The sequence below is a fragment of the Diadema setosum genome, chromosome 1, assembly GCF_964275005.1.
Source record: "Diadema setosum chromosome 1, eeDiaSeto1, whole genome shotgun sequence".
In the NCBI taxonomy this organism is placed as follows: domain Eukaryota; kingdom Metazoa; phylum Echinodermata; class Echinoidea; order Diadematoida; family Diadematidae; genus Diadema; species Diadema setosum.
Window position 1 is genome coordinate 8,927,877 of NC_092685.1, and position 17,739 is coordinate 8,945,615.

General features: G+C 41.3%; 2 protein-coding genes across 2 annotated transcripts in view; both read left to right on the forward strand.

Moving 5' to 3' along the window:
- The window catches only part of LOC140233924 (neutral alpha-glucosidase AB-like), a 41,288-nt gene extending 29,925 nt beyond the window's left edge, over positions 1-11,363 (forward strand). Inside the window, exons 17-26 of the mRNA XM_072314016.1 lie at positions 1,270-1,371; positions 2,222-2,280; positions 3,719-3,903; positions 4,893-4,957; positions 5,525-5,598; positions 6,166-6,240; positions 6,852-6,965; positions 7,371-7,480; positions 7,860-7,960; positions 8,884-11,363. Of these exons, the coding sequence (XP_072170117.1) occupies positions 1,270-1,371; positions 2,222-2,280; positions 3,719-3,903; positions 4,893-4,957; positions 5,525-5,598; positions 6,166-6,240; positions 6,852-6,965; positions 7,371-7,480; positions 7,860-7,960; positions 8,884-8,987 (989 nt within the window). The 3' untranslated portion in view covers positions 8,988-11,363. The remainder of the gene's footprint in view (positions 1-1,269; positions 1,372-2,221; positions 2,281-3,718; positions 3,904-4,892; positions 4,958-5,524; positions 5,599-6,165; positions 6,241-6,851; positions 6,966-7,370; positions 7,481-7,859; positions 7,961-8,883) is intronic.
- Positions 11,364-14,142: 2,779 nt separating this feature from the next.
- LOC140235585 (uncharacterized) lies at positions 14,143-17,711 on the forward strand. The gene is made up of 3 exons (XM_072315593.1): positions 14,143-14,838; positions 14,870-16,343; positions 16,432-17,711. Exons 1-3 carry the CDS (start codon positions 14,143-14,145, stop codon positions 17,709-17,711), a joined length of 3,450 nt encoding a protein of 1,149 aa, XP_072171694.1.
- The last annotated feature ends 28 nt before the right edge of the window (positions 17,712-17,739 follow it).

Here is a 17,739-nt window from a genome sequence, read left to right on the forward strand (position 1 = left end):
CTACTCCTTCGCCATTTCTAACCCAATTTCGATTCCATTTGCTTTATGTGATGGCACTAGGTGAGGGCTTCAAAACTTCTACACAGAATTTTGACCTTTGACTTCTTTGACCTTTGACCTTGATTTTTTACCTATATTGCACATTTTGTTACAAAATGCTACTTCCGGCGGGGACATATGTTACGCACCGCGTAATTTCTACTTTTCCTTGTCTTGCAAATGGTTTAATGTATCTTCGTGGAATTTGGTACATATGCATGTACTGTCTGGCAGGGATTATCTAGGGAATTTAGGGGTCATGGGTCAATAGTCAGGGGTCAAAGGTCAAGGTCAACTCCTCAAAATTTTACTATTTCCCTCATATACTAGTATATGCAATGCTTGTATTATTAGTTTCAAAACTTAATACATGCATTACCTAATGGAGATTCTCCGGGAAATTTCCAGCCAGAAGGTCAAAGGTTAAGGGTCAAAGGCCAGGTTTCAATGCCCCCCCCCAAAAAAAAAAACAAAAAAAAAACACAAACACAAAAAACACACACACACACAAAATATATTTTGTACCATCATCACACTCTTTCTTCATACCTTGGAAATTACTCAATGCATAAACTTCCCCAAAATTCCCCAAATATGTGTACCTGCACTCTTAGAAAATTATAGCAAACCCAGTTCAAGACATTTCTGACAAACATGTCATTTCAATATTTGGCAGTTATGTGAAACTGTCATGGATCACACATTGTGAAGACATTGTACTATACGCCTATTGGGAGAATCATGCATTATGGCGGAGGCATCAGTCGCCATAGCGACATTTCTAGTTTTTGTCTGTGTGTGTGTGTGTGTGTGTGTGTGTCTGTGTACAGAGAGGATAAATTGACAAAAAGCCCCCAATTCCCCGGACAGTGCTTTGTGAGATAATTTAAAGGAGAATGTGTGCTCCTTCATTTAGAAATTATGTACTAGGTGGTATTAAATGCCACGTAATCTCATAACATCAAATATCACATAAAGTGTTGTCGCAATTTCTTCATTTGACTCGTATTATTCCAGATTTCAACCCATCATATTTGTATACAACACTCTTGTATCTCAGATTCAAAAAGAGCTTTTATTCAACTTGACATATCATTTTATCATAAACCTAATACCTTCAACCATGTTGCCTGGTTTTGGTACCCTGTCAAGTGATAGAGCTTCAGAAGTATTACTTTTCAAATGGTAGAGCTTCAAAGTTATTGCTTTTCAATCTCCTTTTGGTGATAGGTGCAATTTGGACAGGAGACAACGCTGCCGAATGGGGTCATCTGAAAGCAAGCAATCCCATGATCCTCAGCATTGGACTTGCTGGCATTCCATTTGCAGGAGGTATGTTTCACTTTACTGAGTAGTGATTTAGGGATTCAGAATTTGTAGTCATGAGTATACTTTGTGAATTTATCATACATGAAACTAACATTCAATAAACCAGTCAAATTCAACATTACACAGAGCAATTCTGCTATGGAGCAAGTAGCAATCAAACCTTACATGTAAAAACTGGGACTCTGCCAATGTAGTGATTTTTGCATACTTTAAAAGTGGAAATTTGCTGCATTTTGCATGACATTTAATAACTAGTGCTGAAATAAAAGCATGTCAATTGTGCTCTTGTTACATCATGTTAAATTATTTTTTATCTGTGATCTCAAGGTATGCATTAGGTATATTGTATGGCCATAACTGTTATGGTAGTTTTCATATTGCTTATCCTGCAGTGTGAGTGAATTTGTTGTTGTAAAATGTAATGCAGATTAGTTTCCTCTTATGGTAGTATCTGCTGCCAAGGCTGTTAACTGCCTTGGCAACGGTGAGTTGTTAGAGGTACTTGCTCAATTGTTTTGAATGTCCACAAAATTAAAACATGCAAAATGTATCTTACCCAGCTGAGTACAAAAATGTTACTTGTGCAAACATTTCTGCCTTTGCAGTCATCATTTCAAACCTCATTACCAAAGCAGACCTACCATGTATCCATCAAAATCCGTTCACAGCTTGTCAGATTATATTTTAGACAGACAAAGAAATGAACAGACACATAAATGCCAGCAAAAACAAAACATCCTTGGTAACAATCCATAGACTTGGCTGTGGATGGAGATGGTCAAATTTTCTTGTAGTTGCCATAAAATTTATGTGTAACAAAATGCGTCATTTACCGTATTCATTTGTGTTTCAGCTGATGTTGGTGGTTTCTTCAAGAACCCTGATGAGGAACTGTTGACAAGATGGTACCAGGTACATCAGCTAGGACAGTTTGCAAAATACTATTAGTAGCTCCTTTACATCTAGCAAGGAATTAAATGAAAAGTAAAGCAGATGCCACCCTCTTTGCTTCTAGTGCTACTTATGAATTTCTTTTGCAGATGTGGCAGTTTATCAATAATGAACCTGTACCATTGCTCTGTAGGTGTCAAAACGTTTGATGTGATTACTCTTAACTGCAATAGGAACATAATTGACACTTATCTGTAGGTTTATTTCAACCACTCCACAGTTCAAATTGCTTGGTACTTGGTCTGGTAGATTTTTAGAAAATTACATGATAAAAAATTGCCACATTCTTTGTGCAATTTAAACTGTCTGCAACACAAATGATTCTTTTCAGTTTAATCGGGTGGAGATTGCTACAATTGACAACATTGAAAAGTGCTGTTTTACGTCTGGTAATCTGCATGCCTGTAGACCTTGCTTGGTCTGTCCCAGTGGCCAAGGAAGGGGGATATCCATGCTAGAGTGATGTCACCACAGCAGGAGGAAAACATGGTGGAAACTAGCCTATCTCTTCTCCACCATCGTCACCTGTGGCTCACAGAAACGATATAACCATACCGAGAAAAATTTGTGCAGCCAGAACAATTTTGAAAATGTATCAGTTTGCTACTTTTATGATCTTATGACTCTTACATACTCTTTGCCACATTTTTGGCAGGAGTAATTTTATGTCCGTAACACAATACAATCATGAAGACTTGTAAATTGCAGAGTCCCGCAATGGAGTCCCATGTTTGTTATCCTTGTTTGACTCCATGCTAATTTGATACCAGCCAGTACATGTCATTTTAGGTTTTGTAAAGTATAAATATCTCATTGCATATTTCTCCCATATTTTAATTAAAACCAAACTCGCTTCTGCTAGCATAATGGTGATAGTACAGTGTCATATTTCTGACAGAAGGCCAATCAATCTCCTTACTTGAAGTCACAAGGCACTGAAGTAATTTGAAAGGTCCTTATTGTCAAGAAGATTGTGCATAATGTGTTTATTGTCTATCATCACTATTGACTGTATGCTCAAGGAATCAATTAAAAGCTCTTCAAGCATAGCATCTTGACAGACATCTATGCCTGAGATTCCACATAAGGTTTGAGAATGTACTTCATCTAATATATTGTGATATTTCTCTTTAACCTTACTCTCTTGTGGATGTATTTTGATGGAAAGAATATGTTACAAAATTCATGAGTGGGAGGGTTCAGTTTTGGACCAAAATTGTGCAAAGACCAAAATTTCCATCATATTTGGAGATAACAGAATTGATGTTTTCCAAAGACAGAGACATTTGTCTTTGGTCACCTGTATATACATCATCAAACACTCCATCAGACATGACACTCTCCTATAATCAACTGAGAGGAAACTTGCACTGTTTTTGTTGTTGTTTTTTTGCCCCAGGCTGGAGCCTACCAGCCATTCTTCCGCGCCCATGCTCACATCGATACAAAGCGTCGCGAGCCGTGGCTCCTACAGGAGGAAAACAAGAACATCATCCGTAGTGCCATCCGAGCCAGATATGCCCTCCTCCCCTTCTGGTATACTCTCTTCTACAATGCCTCCCAGACAGGCCTGCCTGTCATGAGGTGAGTGATGTTCACCCTATTGTAATACCAATACCCACAAAATATCTTTGTATTCTTTTTTATTTCTTATGCGCAGTTGCCTAATAGATTGTTTGTACCAAATTTAGTATGGTTTTTCTTCATCCAAAGGAAGAAAATGTTCTAAGATTAAATTGTAGCATGCTTCTGATGAACAATTTTACAAAACCAAGTATGATTTTTGCCTGCAGAATATGTTTTCAGTGCGCATCAATTATTTTTTGGTCGGCAGATGTTGGCATCCCTGCTTCATGGGGTTGAATACAACATCTTGTGTTTTACAGAACGTGAAAGTCTTGTTACATACATGAATAACAACCATTCACTATTTTTTGTAAACAATACCTGAGATGTTCATTAGTAGTGGTCCAAGACAATACCTGAATAGAAAAACAAACAAACAGCAAATTCTCAGGGCAAGAATAATGGGATACTGAATTTAATGAACAGTCCGTGGGAGTAGTGGACATGGTTGGTAATGTCGGTGTTTGCTAGCCAAGGCTGATAGACAGGATTTGCATGCTTGATATGGGAGCATGCATTGGTGCTTTTGAGCAAATACCACATGATGTGCAGTCGACCGGTTGGTTAGCAAGAATCTTTTCAGGATTTTTTTTAATAGAATGTATCGGCAGTTAGTTGGTGTCTCAGAATTCAGCATCATGGTTGCTTTTGTATGACAATGTAATATAAACATTTCACTTCATATTACTAGTCATTTCATAGCTTTAAATCTGAAATATCCACATCCCCAATTATATGCTGTGACATTGGTGAGTAGATGCTTTATTTCCATATTCCATCTCTGTTCAATAGCCAGTTTCAGATGGAGCAACTCCTTTGTGCCTGTGATTTATGCACAATCACCCCCCCCCCCCCCGATAGAGAAATATCTTTTTAGAAAACGAAGCAGTGAATATTAAATATGAGTCTTCATAGGGCTTAACAAGTTGCGATATATTCATCTACAGGCCCATGTGGATGGAATTCCCCACAGATGTCGACACTTTCACCATGGAGGACCAGTACATGCTTGGTGAGTGATGTTTGGTTTGTTTTCATCACTGTGTACAGCATTTATACATAACACTGCCATGATGGATGATAACATGAATGCTCCATTCCATGTCTGTTGTTGTTGCTGATTTACCTCTAAAGAAAGTATGCATGTAATGGAAGAAAACACATCTGGGGGTTGCTTCTTAAAGCTGTTAAAGTTAAAGTTACGAACGACTTACGATCGACTGGTGATCAGTTCTTGTGCTGAATTATTGAAATTCTGATAAGTATAGCACAGTAGAACTGATCACCAGTTGCTCGTAAGCTGTTTATAACTTAAAGAACAGCTTTATGAAACACCCCCTGGTTGCTTATTTGGAGAGAGAAATGAACAGTGGCAGATGTGGCAATGTGTTTGTGGCAATGCTGAATACTTGCTCAATTATAGCCAGGTATTAAGCCTGATAGAGAGCGGTGTGGTGACTGCTGCGAGGTGGAGAATATAGATTGGGGAAAGGGTTAAAGTTGCCAGTCTGCCAAAATGCTGTATTGAGATGTGTTGTCACCTGAGAACTAATGGAGTGTCTTGTGAATTTTGCATTAGGTGATGCCCTACTGGTCAGTCCGGTAACCGAGAGGGGATCACGGACAGCCACAGTCTACTTCCCTGGAGCAGATGTGAGTGTTTGTTCAGTCCACTTGTTTGTCCACTTTGGGAAACACAAATTATGTTCATATGTGCAAGTTCAATTATGTTATTGTATTTACAGGCAACTTTGCTAGAATTGACTCTTTTCATGCACAGCAACTTTTTTTTTTCTACGCAAGTAGTCATGATGACTGATGAGACAAAGTGTGACAATGTGTCATAATTCACAAGGAAAGTTGCCATGGCAACTTGAATTCCTTGTACAGGTATATGAATTGAAAACTGAGAAAGTGCAGATAATTTTGATTCATAGAATTTCCTAAGACTGTGATTTTGTCTGTAATGTAGCAATTCCCATGACTAATAACAAGTTTGTTTCTGTGTATATAAGGAATGATGCAATCATACTTTTGGTTACCCCAAATTTTCATGCCACATTCATGATCAACATTCTCATTTCATGGCAGTTATTGCTGATAACACTCTATATCTACATCATATGTTCATTTTGCTATGTTTTTGTATGTTATGCTGCCAGTGATTGTGATAATGAAGTTACTCATTTAGACTTACATGTCTGTTTTATCCTTTTCTAGCCATGGTATGATGTGGACACTTATTTCACATACCAAGGCCCAGCTACCCACAATTTGGCTGCCGATTTAGATAAGGTATGATTCAGTTTGTGCCATGTGAATGCATTGGTAAGATTTGGAATTTCTCAGGGTTTTCAACCTTAATCTCTTACATGAGTGTGTAGATAATACCACATTGCTACAAAGAGCGAAATGTTTTGAGTCAGAACTTATGATTGAGGCAAAACTTGATGAATGCATGTTTACTAACAGAGAATTTTCCCAACAAGGTTTGTTGATTTGATGTTCAGCATCCTTCCTAAATTGTCTCAGATTTTCATGTTGAAATCACTGGGATATACCCATGTCATTTTGTCAGTTTTGATTGCTCGACAGTACACTGCAAAAAAACAAAAAAACAAGAACTATATATTCTGCCTTTGTCACGACTAAAATCCATTTCCTTAATGTCAAAAAACATTCTGATCATAATGGATCTTTTTGCATGCCTAAAAAAAGGTGTGTGTATGTGTACTTTAATATTTTTTTTTATTTGTTTCTTTTGTTGTTGTTGTTGCTACATGTTATCAGCTTTGAAATAAGGGAATGAATCACTCGTGGCATTGATTTGGGTTCTAGTTGATGATACACATGTCTCTCTTGTTTTTCTCTGTTTGAAATATGTGTGTATTGTGTTTACCCTCCAGATTCCAGTCTTCCAGCGAGGGGGTTCTATCATTCCTCGCAAGGAGCGAGTTCGCCGCTGCTCTGCCCTCACTGTGGATGACCCGTACACTCTTACCATTGCCTTGGGCAGGGATGTAAGTTTACCAAGTTTGTTTCACCATCCACCTTTTGACAGTGTAGATGACAGTGTACTAAGTGCCTTGTGATGTGACTCGAACGACAGTATGGATGAAGGAAGTGATGGAAATGAACAGTACCAATTCTTACATAAAGTGTGCTTTTGAAGGACAGTGTACTGGTAGGACTGCATCAGTCTAGTATATGGCCTGTGCTATTGTACTCAAAATGCATTGGTAATGGTATCTTTACAGTAGGTAATCAGTGCTCAGTGCCTTCTACATGTATCAATGCCACACCAAGACCCAACTTTACTCATTAATGAAGATCACACCCAAAGACAAACAGTGTAATGTTAAATTTCAATTACGTAGCTCTGTAATGCCTGAATTTCATTGATGGTATCTCATTGTTTGATCCAGGGCACAGCCAAGGGAGATCTCTACATTGATGATGGTCACAGCTTTGATTACAAAGAACAAAAGTTCATCTACCGGGAATTTGAATTTAGCTCCAACAGGCTACAGTCAAGGTGAGTAATCCTATTTCCATATTCACCGAACAGGAGGAGTCATTGGTGCATGCCAGTTTCTGATCACAAGTTTTGTCGCAAAGTGTTGGAGGATTTAATGCTCTAATACTGTAGATCTCCGTCGGTAACGCCTTATGCTTTCAGATATATGGCAGGATTTAGAAAGAAATAAAGATGATACATTTTTGCTACTTGTTTTGCAACCAAATTCTGCTCGGGTGTGACCCAATGACCTTTTGTCTCTTGACCTTGCAGCTGACCAAAATGGAGGGAATGTAAATGTCCATATGGTTTTAGTATTCAGTTGCTGCACTTGCTGTAAGAATGAATGTATGGTGGGGTGAATATTCAAGTTTTCGTCTGACTTTCTCTCTTGCAGGGCTGTGTCTGGAGGAAGCTTCACAACCAAGTCATGGCTTGAGCGTGTCGTCATCATAGGAATAAAATCAGTGCCACAAAAAGTTGAACTAATCGGCCAGAGTGAGTATCATTATGTCATTGCTGCCTGTCACAAAGTTGAAATAAATAGTGTTTCTTTATTGGGCCATTTTGTTTATCCAACCCTTTATGTCCAATTAATTCTCAGTGAATGATCATGAGGTGGAACGTTGATTGGTAGGCAGATTCTAAATGCTAATATTCACCAACCTTTGTATGCTGTACAGAGCAAAGTAATACTACAACTGTATGAAGACTGTAAGCACACCACAAACATTATTATAGTTTGACTTTCTGGGATTCAGTTTGGAGAGGCATTTGTGGAAATGTCATGGTTTCTTGATCTTAAACATCTCCCCCCCCCCCAAAAAAAAAAAAATAATAATAATAATAATAATAAATAAATAAAATAAAATAAATAAAAAAATAAATAAATAAATATTTAAAAAAATCAGTAAATAAATACAGGCAATTTGCATTATTACGAAGTCCTCAGTATCTGCAGTTTTCTTCTTTCATTAAAGGACAAGTCCACCTTCATATACATGTGGATTGAGTGAATGCAGCAATATTAGTAGAACACATCAGTGAGAGTTTGAGGAAAATCAGACAATCTGTTGAAAGTTATGAATTTTGGAAGTGTCTGCTTAGTCACTGCTGGATGAGAAGACTACTACAGCTGATGATGTCACATGCGTACAACAGTATAAGGAAAATATAAAGAGAATTTCACAAAATGTTGCTTTTTGAAAAAAGTAATACTAATATTGCTGCATTCACTCAATCCACATGTCTATGAAGGTGAATTGTCCTTTGAATTGAAAATTCATTAGCCAAACAAATAAAGTATGTTAAGATACATAAGCAACAATTTTGGGACCTGAACTTATGCTCTGATTAACAAAATTTTGTGTAGATACCCAACATTTGTTTTCATTCTTTCATTTCTCCTTTTCTCTTTTCAGCCACTACCCAGTTATCTTTCACTACCTCACACAACCGGCAGGTGTTGACAATACGCAAGCCAGGCGTCAACATAGGCGAGAACTGGACAATACGGCTGTCGTAGTGACAGCACAGTGACTTGAAGTTCCACAACAGTAGCATTGATATGTATATAAGGGTCTAGTTTGGAAATGGGTTCAGATAATTTAGCCCCCTTAACCAGCAACTTCCTGAGACAAATATTACCAAATAGTTGACAAACTGGTATGAATTAAAGACTTTGACAGTGCCAGTAGGGACATGGAATATGTGTTTAAATTTTGTGATACTGCAAGTAAACCTCAAATGGACATTCAATAAATTTGTCCACTGGAAAAGATAGCTTTGCTGTACATGACGTGCTACTTGATTGTCTTCAGATCTGCGTCAGGTATCCACAATTTGCCACCTGCATACCTTCCGACTGTCACAAGAAAGAATACTTATGTCTGTCTTGGCTCAAGGGATAAACACACACACATACAATGTACACATATACTACATTGTACATCTGTGAATATCATTTCTAAATTACAGTCTACACACATGCAGTCCTAGTCACTCCTTTTCCTGGCTTTTTCATGAAAGCAGAATTTGATCATCCAGAATCTACATTCAGTTAGTCAACAAGAGAAGGGAAGAAATAGCATGATAGGCGGAAATGAGACAATTCAGAATAAGACAGACAACAGTACCACAGAGACACAGAAACGGAAGAGAATTTAAATTAATTTCATGGGGATATTATGCCTTGTTGAGTACCTTTTTGCAGAGGGATGTGGTCTGGATGTAATGCTGCTTCTTCTCATGTGTGATATGAAAGTGGAGAGTGGAATATCTTCACAGGATTACAGTGGGTCTAGTCTGTTTGTCTTAATTACTTTATCATAATGGTGTTTGATAATTATGTATCCTCATCAAAGTATTTTTATGGTCAAAGCTAGCTGAAGTATTGATTTATCCTGTTGCCAGTCATGATCACTGTTTCTGTTAATCCAGTGCTGTATGTTGATTTATCTATTGTAAGATCTTGTATTATTCCATTGATGAAATCAGTTGTTTAGAATAAGTGAATGAAGACACATTAAGTACCATCCATTACTGCATTTTGTTGAAATGTTTACACTTAAAATCCCATATTTCATGCAAGATCTTCTTCCATCTACTGGACAATGAACATTTGTTTATATTTTTGGTCATATTATAATCAAACAGGGTTGCAGTAGAGCCTTCTGAATCTTGTGATATTTTGCACATCAACGTGTAGCAAGTGTAACTTGAGCATATACAATATGACATGTATTACACAACAAAATTGATTTGCTGTGTGTGGTTAACATGCGTGCCATTGCAAATCTGGACACAGTACATTGAAATTTGTTTTGTGAAATTAAGAACTAGGTTATGATATGCTTCTATACTGTAAAAGTGCTTGTGATCTGCTAATCTTTCATGTTGATATTTGACAATGTATACCTTTGTTATGTTTGTGTTGTTTTTGTGGTGTCAAGTGTAATGTCAAATTTTACAGAGTTCTGTTGGAAGGTATGCAAAGGCAGATTTCGCTGATTCGGCTGCCATGTTTTCACATTTGATGTGTAAACTAGTAAAGATAATCTTAATCTGCATGCAGGAAATCAGAAATATTTGTCTGTTCATCAGTTACCTAGAATGGAATACACTCAATACTGTATGTTATTTGCAGACACAAAAAAGCCAGTCAGTTGTGATGTTTGACTCTATTCTCCATCATCAGTATTCTGCACCTCGGATCATAATCTTTGATGTATGAGAGTATACCCTCCTTTGTGGCTGCATTGCCATTCTGCACACTTTGAAGACACTACAGAATACCATACAAATAATTTTATGGGGTAGTTCATGACATGTCCTCCGACTTTCATCTCATATTCCATAAAATAGGATAGAAGCTTGGGTTGTTGTTACTGGTGCCTATCATTTTCTGAAAATTTGAGATTACGTGAAGACATTGCATGTCACTGGCAGAAGTGTTCTGGCCAGATACGAGTATATCGACAAATACGCCACTATTTTGGAAGAAGAATTTGACGAGTAGGATAGACAAGTGGCAAGATTGCAGTCAGTCATGTTCAAAATTTAACACTTCTGGATGTATATTTGTAGTACATATGGTGTGTTGCAATGCATGGCACGTTCAAAATCAAACTTGTGAATCATGTATATTTGTCGTCATGTGTATTGCAATGAATGAAGAAAAACAAGCAGAAACATCAATTAGTGTTTTTGTGTGTACTTGTATTTTCTATGAGCAATGTAATTTTGTACACGTTTTCCACCATGTTTGATCAAAGGATGTTACACGTCCACACACATTCTATGTGACAAGAATATTTTCTGCAATAGCTGAATGAACTTGTACTGTACTTGTGTCGCTGGATAAAATCTGGTAATAAAGAGATGAAGTCGACAATGAAATTGAATACAAGAATTCTGCTCTGAGCTTTTGTCGTTTCTTTTTGCAGATTTATAAATATGGTATTCATTAAAAAGATGTTAGCACATCCAGGACACCTTGACAGATGTTCTCACACAAAAGAATGGATACGACACAAGTAGACCAAGAAATGGACATTACTCTTCACTACACATAATGTAATTGCCTCATAACTTACATTAGTTATTCAGAAAAATGCAGGTACATATAATATTGATAGAAACCATGCTTTTGGTGAATGATTTGGCAACTACCGGTACAACTCCATAACCCTCAAAAGTCGTTGCTTTATTGCGCTTGTGTGTGATTACAGCGGTTTCACATTGATACGTTCTGATAGTGTTGTGACGTCAGAAGCGAGAGTTTTATCGCCCTTTCTGAGCATTGCCGTTGAGGGCGCTGATGTTTTGGGGAGGAGCTAATTCACGTTGGGTCAACGTGTTGTGGTCACTGAAGGTCACTGTTACATTTTGGTTGTTTCACGCAAGCCCAATGTTATGCCAGTTGGTATCAACACACGGGTCTACTTGAGTGATTTATTGGTCAACAGTGAACTTTAGTAAAGTGGTTAATACGTCACTAACAGTTCAACAACAATGAGTCTGGACGTGACTACAGGTATCGGTCTACGACAGGCTGACTTTACCAGTCATCGGTCTACGACAGGCTGATTCTACGAGTCATCAGTCTCCGACAGGCTGATTCTACGAGTCATCAGTCTACGACAGGCTGATTCTACGAGTCATCAGTCTCCGACAGGCTGATTCTACGAGTCATCGGTCTACGACAGGCTGATTCTACCAGTCATCAGTCTCCGACAGGCTGATTCTACGAGTCATCAGTTTACGACAGGCTGATTCTACCAGTCATCAGTCTACGACAGGCTGATTCTACGAGTCATCAGTCTCCGACAGGCTGATTCTACGAGTCATCAGTCTACGACAGGCTGATTCTACCAGTCATCAGTCTTTGACAGGCTGATTCTACGAGTCATCAGTCGACGACGGGCTGATTCTACGAGTCATCAGTCTACGACAGGCTGATTCTACGAGTCATCAGTCTACGACAGGCTGATTCTACTAGTCATCAGTCTCCGATAGGCTGATTCTACGAGTCATCAATCTACGACAGGCTGATTCTACGAGTCATCAGTCAACAACAGGCTGATTCTACCAGTCATCAGTCTACGACACGACTGATTCTACGAGTCATCAGTCTATGACAGGCTGATTCTATGAGTCATTGGTCTACGACAGGCTGATTCTACGAGTCATCAGTTTACGACAGGCTGATTCTACCAGTCATCAGTCTCCGACAGGCTGATTCTACGAGTCATCAGTCTACGACAGGCTGATTCTACGAGTCATCAGTCTACGACAGGCTGATTCTACGAGTCATCAGTCTACGACAGGCTGATTCTACGAGTCATCAGTCTCCGACAGGCTGATTCTACGAGTCATCAGTCTACGACAGGCTGATTCTATGAGTCATCAGTCTACGACAGGCTGATTCTACCAGTCATCATTCTTTGACAGGCTGATTCTACGAGTCATCAGTCGACGACGGGCTGATTCTACGAGTCATCAGTCAACAACAGGCTGATTCTACCAGTCATCAGTCTCCGACAGGCTGATTCTACGAGTCATCAGTTTACGACAGGCTGATTCTACCAGTCATCAGTCTACGACAGGCTGATTCTACGAGTCATCAGTCTCCGACAGGCTGATTCTACGAGTCATCAGTCTACGACAGGCTGATTCTACCAGTCATCAGTCTTTGACAGGCTGATTCTACGAGTCATCAGTCGACGACGGGCTGATTCTACGAGTCATCAGTCTACGACAGGCTGACTCTACGAGTCATCAGTCTACGACAGGCTGATTCTACTAGTCATCAGTCTCCGATAGGCTGATTCTACGAGTCATCAATCTACGACAGGCTGATTCTACGAGTCATCAGTCAACAACAGGCTGATTCTACCAGTCATCAGTCTACGACACGACTGATTCTACGAGTCATCAGTCTATGACAGGCTGATTCTATGAGTCATTGGTCTACGACAGGCTGATTCCACGAGTCATCAGTTTACGACAGGCTGATTCTACCAGTCATCAGTCTCCGACAGGCTGATTCTACGAGTCATCAGTCTACGACAGGCTGATTCTACGAGTCATCAGTCTACGACAGGCTGATTCTACGAGTCATCAGTCTACGACAGGCTGATTCTACGAGTCATCAGTCTCCGACAGGCTGATTCTACGAGTCATCAGTCTACGACAGGCTGATTCTATGAGTCATCAGTCTACGACAGGCTGATTCTACCAGTCATCAGTCTTTGACAGGCTGATTCTACGAGTCATCAGTCGACGACGGGCTGATTCTACGAGTCATCAGTCAACAACAGGCTGATTCTACCAGTCATCAGTCTACGACAGGCTGATTCTACGAGTCATCAGTCGACGACGGGCTGATTCTACGAGTCATCAGTCTACGACAGGCTGATTCTACGAGTCATCGGTCTACGACAGGCTGATTCTACGAGTCATCGGTCTACGACAGGCTGATTCTACGAGTCATCAGTCTACGACAGGCTGATTCTACGAGTCATCAGTCGACGACGGGCTGATTCTACGAGTCATCAGTCGACGACGGGCTGATTCTACGAGTCATCAGTCAACAACGGGCTGATTCTACGAGTCATCAGTCAACAACAGGCTGATATAATATACGGCTTATCACACCACGGTTGTGACTACAGGACAGGATGAGTCACACAGATATCGATGAAGACTTGGCAGCCAAGCTCATTGTAAAGGAGCGAGGTGCAGTACCAGTGATCAACAGTGTTGAGTCAGCAGATGGTGGGGTTCTGCATCATGACATCAATCCGGAGGATTCCGTGAGCCAATGTGGAAGGAGCTCCACTTCATCCACATCCTCGAGGCTAAAGGCCATGGCTAAGAGGGCAGCCTTGGAGGTAGAGGCAGTGGCCTTAGCTCAGCGGCAGGAATACGAGCTTGAGGAGTTGCGACTCAAGCAGCGCAAGGCTCAGCTAGCGCTGAGAATAGAGCTGCAGGTTGCACAAGCTCAAGAGCAAGTTTACCAACAGGATGATGCTGCGCAGGAAGGTCCCCCTATGGAGCCGCCAGTTGTGCACGCTTCCACGCCTTCACGCCCTGCTGCTGCAGTGAATGCTGTCGAAAGGCCATGCGAGGATGAGACACTCCCATACCCTCCTTCGGAGAGAGATGCTGTCTTCCTTGAGTTGCTTCAACAAGGACAGCAACAGCAACAGCGACTACTAGAATCCGTATCTCTGCCTCAAATAGATCTTGAGAGGTATGATGGAAATCCTTTGAAGTTCCACGAGTTTTGGCGTGGGTTCGAAAATTGCGTCGACCAAACAACCGTGAGCGATGCGGTCAAGCTTGACCGCTTACTTCGCTACTGCGCAGGAGATGTGAGAAGGCGACCTGGTTACCCTCTTGCAGGAGGTGGCCAAGGAAGAAAATGATCCGGTCTTTGGAAGGTTGCTAGAGAGAGATGTTTCTAAGACGCCGTCCATGAAGAAGAGGGCATCCAGCAAGGCTCATAGGGGAGTCTTTACAGCGAGCACTGATGACGGAGATGTCAAAACGAGGCCTTGTGTTAAATGCAAGGGGAATCACACCTTGTTTAGATGTGAACAGTTCAAACAGCTGGAGCCAGATGAAAGACTGAAGTTGGCCAAAGACGAGAAGCTCTGTTTTAACTGCTTGAAGAAGGGCCATGGTGCCAACGGATGCAAGGTCAACCATGTTTGTACGGTTAAAGGATGTGGCAAGAAACACACAAAATTCTTGCATCTTCCAAGACAGCCTTCTCAGCCTGGTAGAAATGCATTGCCACCGAATGCTCAGGAGACGCGTCGTGATGAACCCCCGTCATCATCTACAGCAGGTGAAGCTAGTAATCACTCATCAGCTCGAGTAGGAGAGATGGCTAGCAATGTCATAGGGGCCGGTAGCAAGATTGCACTTCCTATGGTGGCAGTAAGAGTGAGAGCCAAGGGAAAGGACACTTACTTTGACACTTACGCCCTCTTAGACAGTGGCTCGACTTCAACGTTTTGTACTACAGAGCTGACTAGGAAGGTCGAGGCTGAGGGAGGAACTCAGAAGCTGTCGATGTCAACATTGGATAAGTCCAGAAGTGTGATAACGTGCAAGACAGTCAGCCTTGAAGTGGAAAGTCTGTCAACTGGGAACAGGCTGAATCTTCCTCATGTGTATGCGAAGGAACAAATCAATGTGAGCCATTCACACATTGCTGATGTGAGCGACACTGAGCGATTCCCACATTTGGCAGATGTAGATGTCCCTAAGGCCAGCCCTCGAGACGTGATGCTTCTCATCGGTCAAGATGTCCCAGAGGCATTGGTACCCCTAGATGTCAGACGTAAGGCTGAGGACATCTATGCCGTGAAGACTGTGCTAGGTTGGACCGTGAATGGACCAGTTGGGAACCACCACAGTGACCAAGACGTATCGTCAAGCTTTATTTCCAGGGACGCGAATTTGGAGCTTCAAGTGGAAAGGTTTTGGTCACTTGAGTCGACAGAGTCTCTAGCAGACCAGTCTAAGTGTATGTCTGTAAATGACAGGAGGGCTCTGGATGTCTGGGATGAGAGTATCCAAAAGGAAGATGGTCACTACCAGTTGTCTATACCCTTCAAGGAGAGACCCCCAAAGCTGGCTGACAACATGAGTGTGGCTGAAAGGAGGCTGCAGAGTCTTGGTAGGAGATTAAGAAGAGATGAGGATCTACACAGACGATATATAAAGGCCATGACAGATTTGGTCGAGGAAGGATATGCTGAGAAAGTAGCGGAAGAAAATGCAGGTTCATGCGACCCTGTTTGGTATCTTCCTCATCACCCCGTTGAGAACCCCAACAAGCCAGGGAAGACAAGGATTGTGTTTGACTGTGCGTCTACCTTCCTGGGAAGATCATTGAATGTTGCTGTTTTACAAGGCCCTGATTTGACAAACTCACTTCTGGGTGTTCTCTTGAGGTTTCGTCAGGAGCTGGTGGCCGGAAGGAGATGTGGAGAAGCAACCCGAGGTATACAGGATGTGTGTACACCTCTTTGGAGGGACCTGGTGTCCCAGTGTGTGCAGCTTTGCTCTGAGGCGTACCAGTGAAGACCAGGATGCGGAGTTCTCCCCAGAAGCAGTAAACGTGGTGAAGCGTAACTTCTATGTGGATGACTGCCTGGTGTCTGTGAAGGAAGAGGATAAAGCAGTTCAGCTCGTAGATGAGCTGAAGAGAATGCTGAAAGGGGGAGGCTTCAACCTAACTAAATGGCTGAGCAACAGCCCAAAGTTGATGGAGTCTGTGCCTGTTCATGACAGGGCAAAGGAGGTGGAAGGACTTGACTTGACTTATGACGCATTACCAATTGAGAGGGCCCTGGGTGTGAAATGGAACATTGAACTTGACACCATGACATATGGAATCACACCGAAGCACAAGCCATGTACCCGTCGTGGAGTGTTGAGTGAGGTTTGCTCGGTATATGATCCGTATGGATTTGCGAGTCCATATGTGTTGAATGCAAAGGTTATTTTGCAAGAGCTCACAGCAATGAAACTGGATTGGGACGACCCATTACCAGAGAAGCAACGTGACAGCTGGCTGAACTGGAAGAGAGATCTACCACTTATGGAGGATTTCAACATCAGCAGGTGCCTAAAACCTCATGACTTTGGTGAGGTGATGGAGTATCAGTTGCATCATTTTTCTGATGCTTCGGAGAGGGCATATGGTGTAGCCTCGTATCTTCGAGTGACGAGCCAGGAAGGCAAAGTTTATTGCAGTCTAGTCATGGCCAGGACTCGTCTGACGCCGCTGAAGAGAGTTACAATACCGAGACTCGAGTTGATGGCGGCGACGCTTGCTGTAAGAGTGGATAGTATGCTGAGACGTGAGCTTGACTTCAACTTGAAGGAATCCATCTTCTGGAGTGACAGCACTATAGTGCTCCAGTATATCAAGAATGTGGAGAAGCGATTCCACACATTTGTTGGGAACAGGATCGCAGTAATCCATGAAGGATCCAAACCAAAACAATGGCGCTATGTCGACACTCGGCAGAATCCAGCTGATGATGTCTCGAGAGGGATGACGGCTGAGCAGCTGATGAACAGTGACAGATGGGTAAATGGACCTATCTTCTTGTGGTCTGAGGAGGAGTTATGGCCAGGAAGCCATGCCTGGGACAATGTCAGTCTTGACGGTGACCCCAAAGTCAAGAGTAAGGACAAGGCTGGGGTTTGTTTACATGTCGGCTGAAGTTGAAGGAGCAGCTTCAATGAGCAAA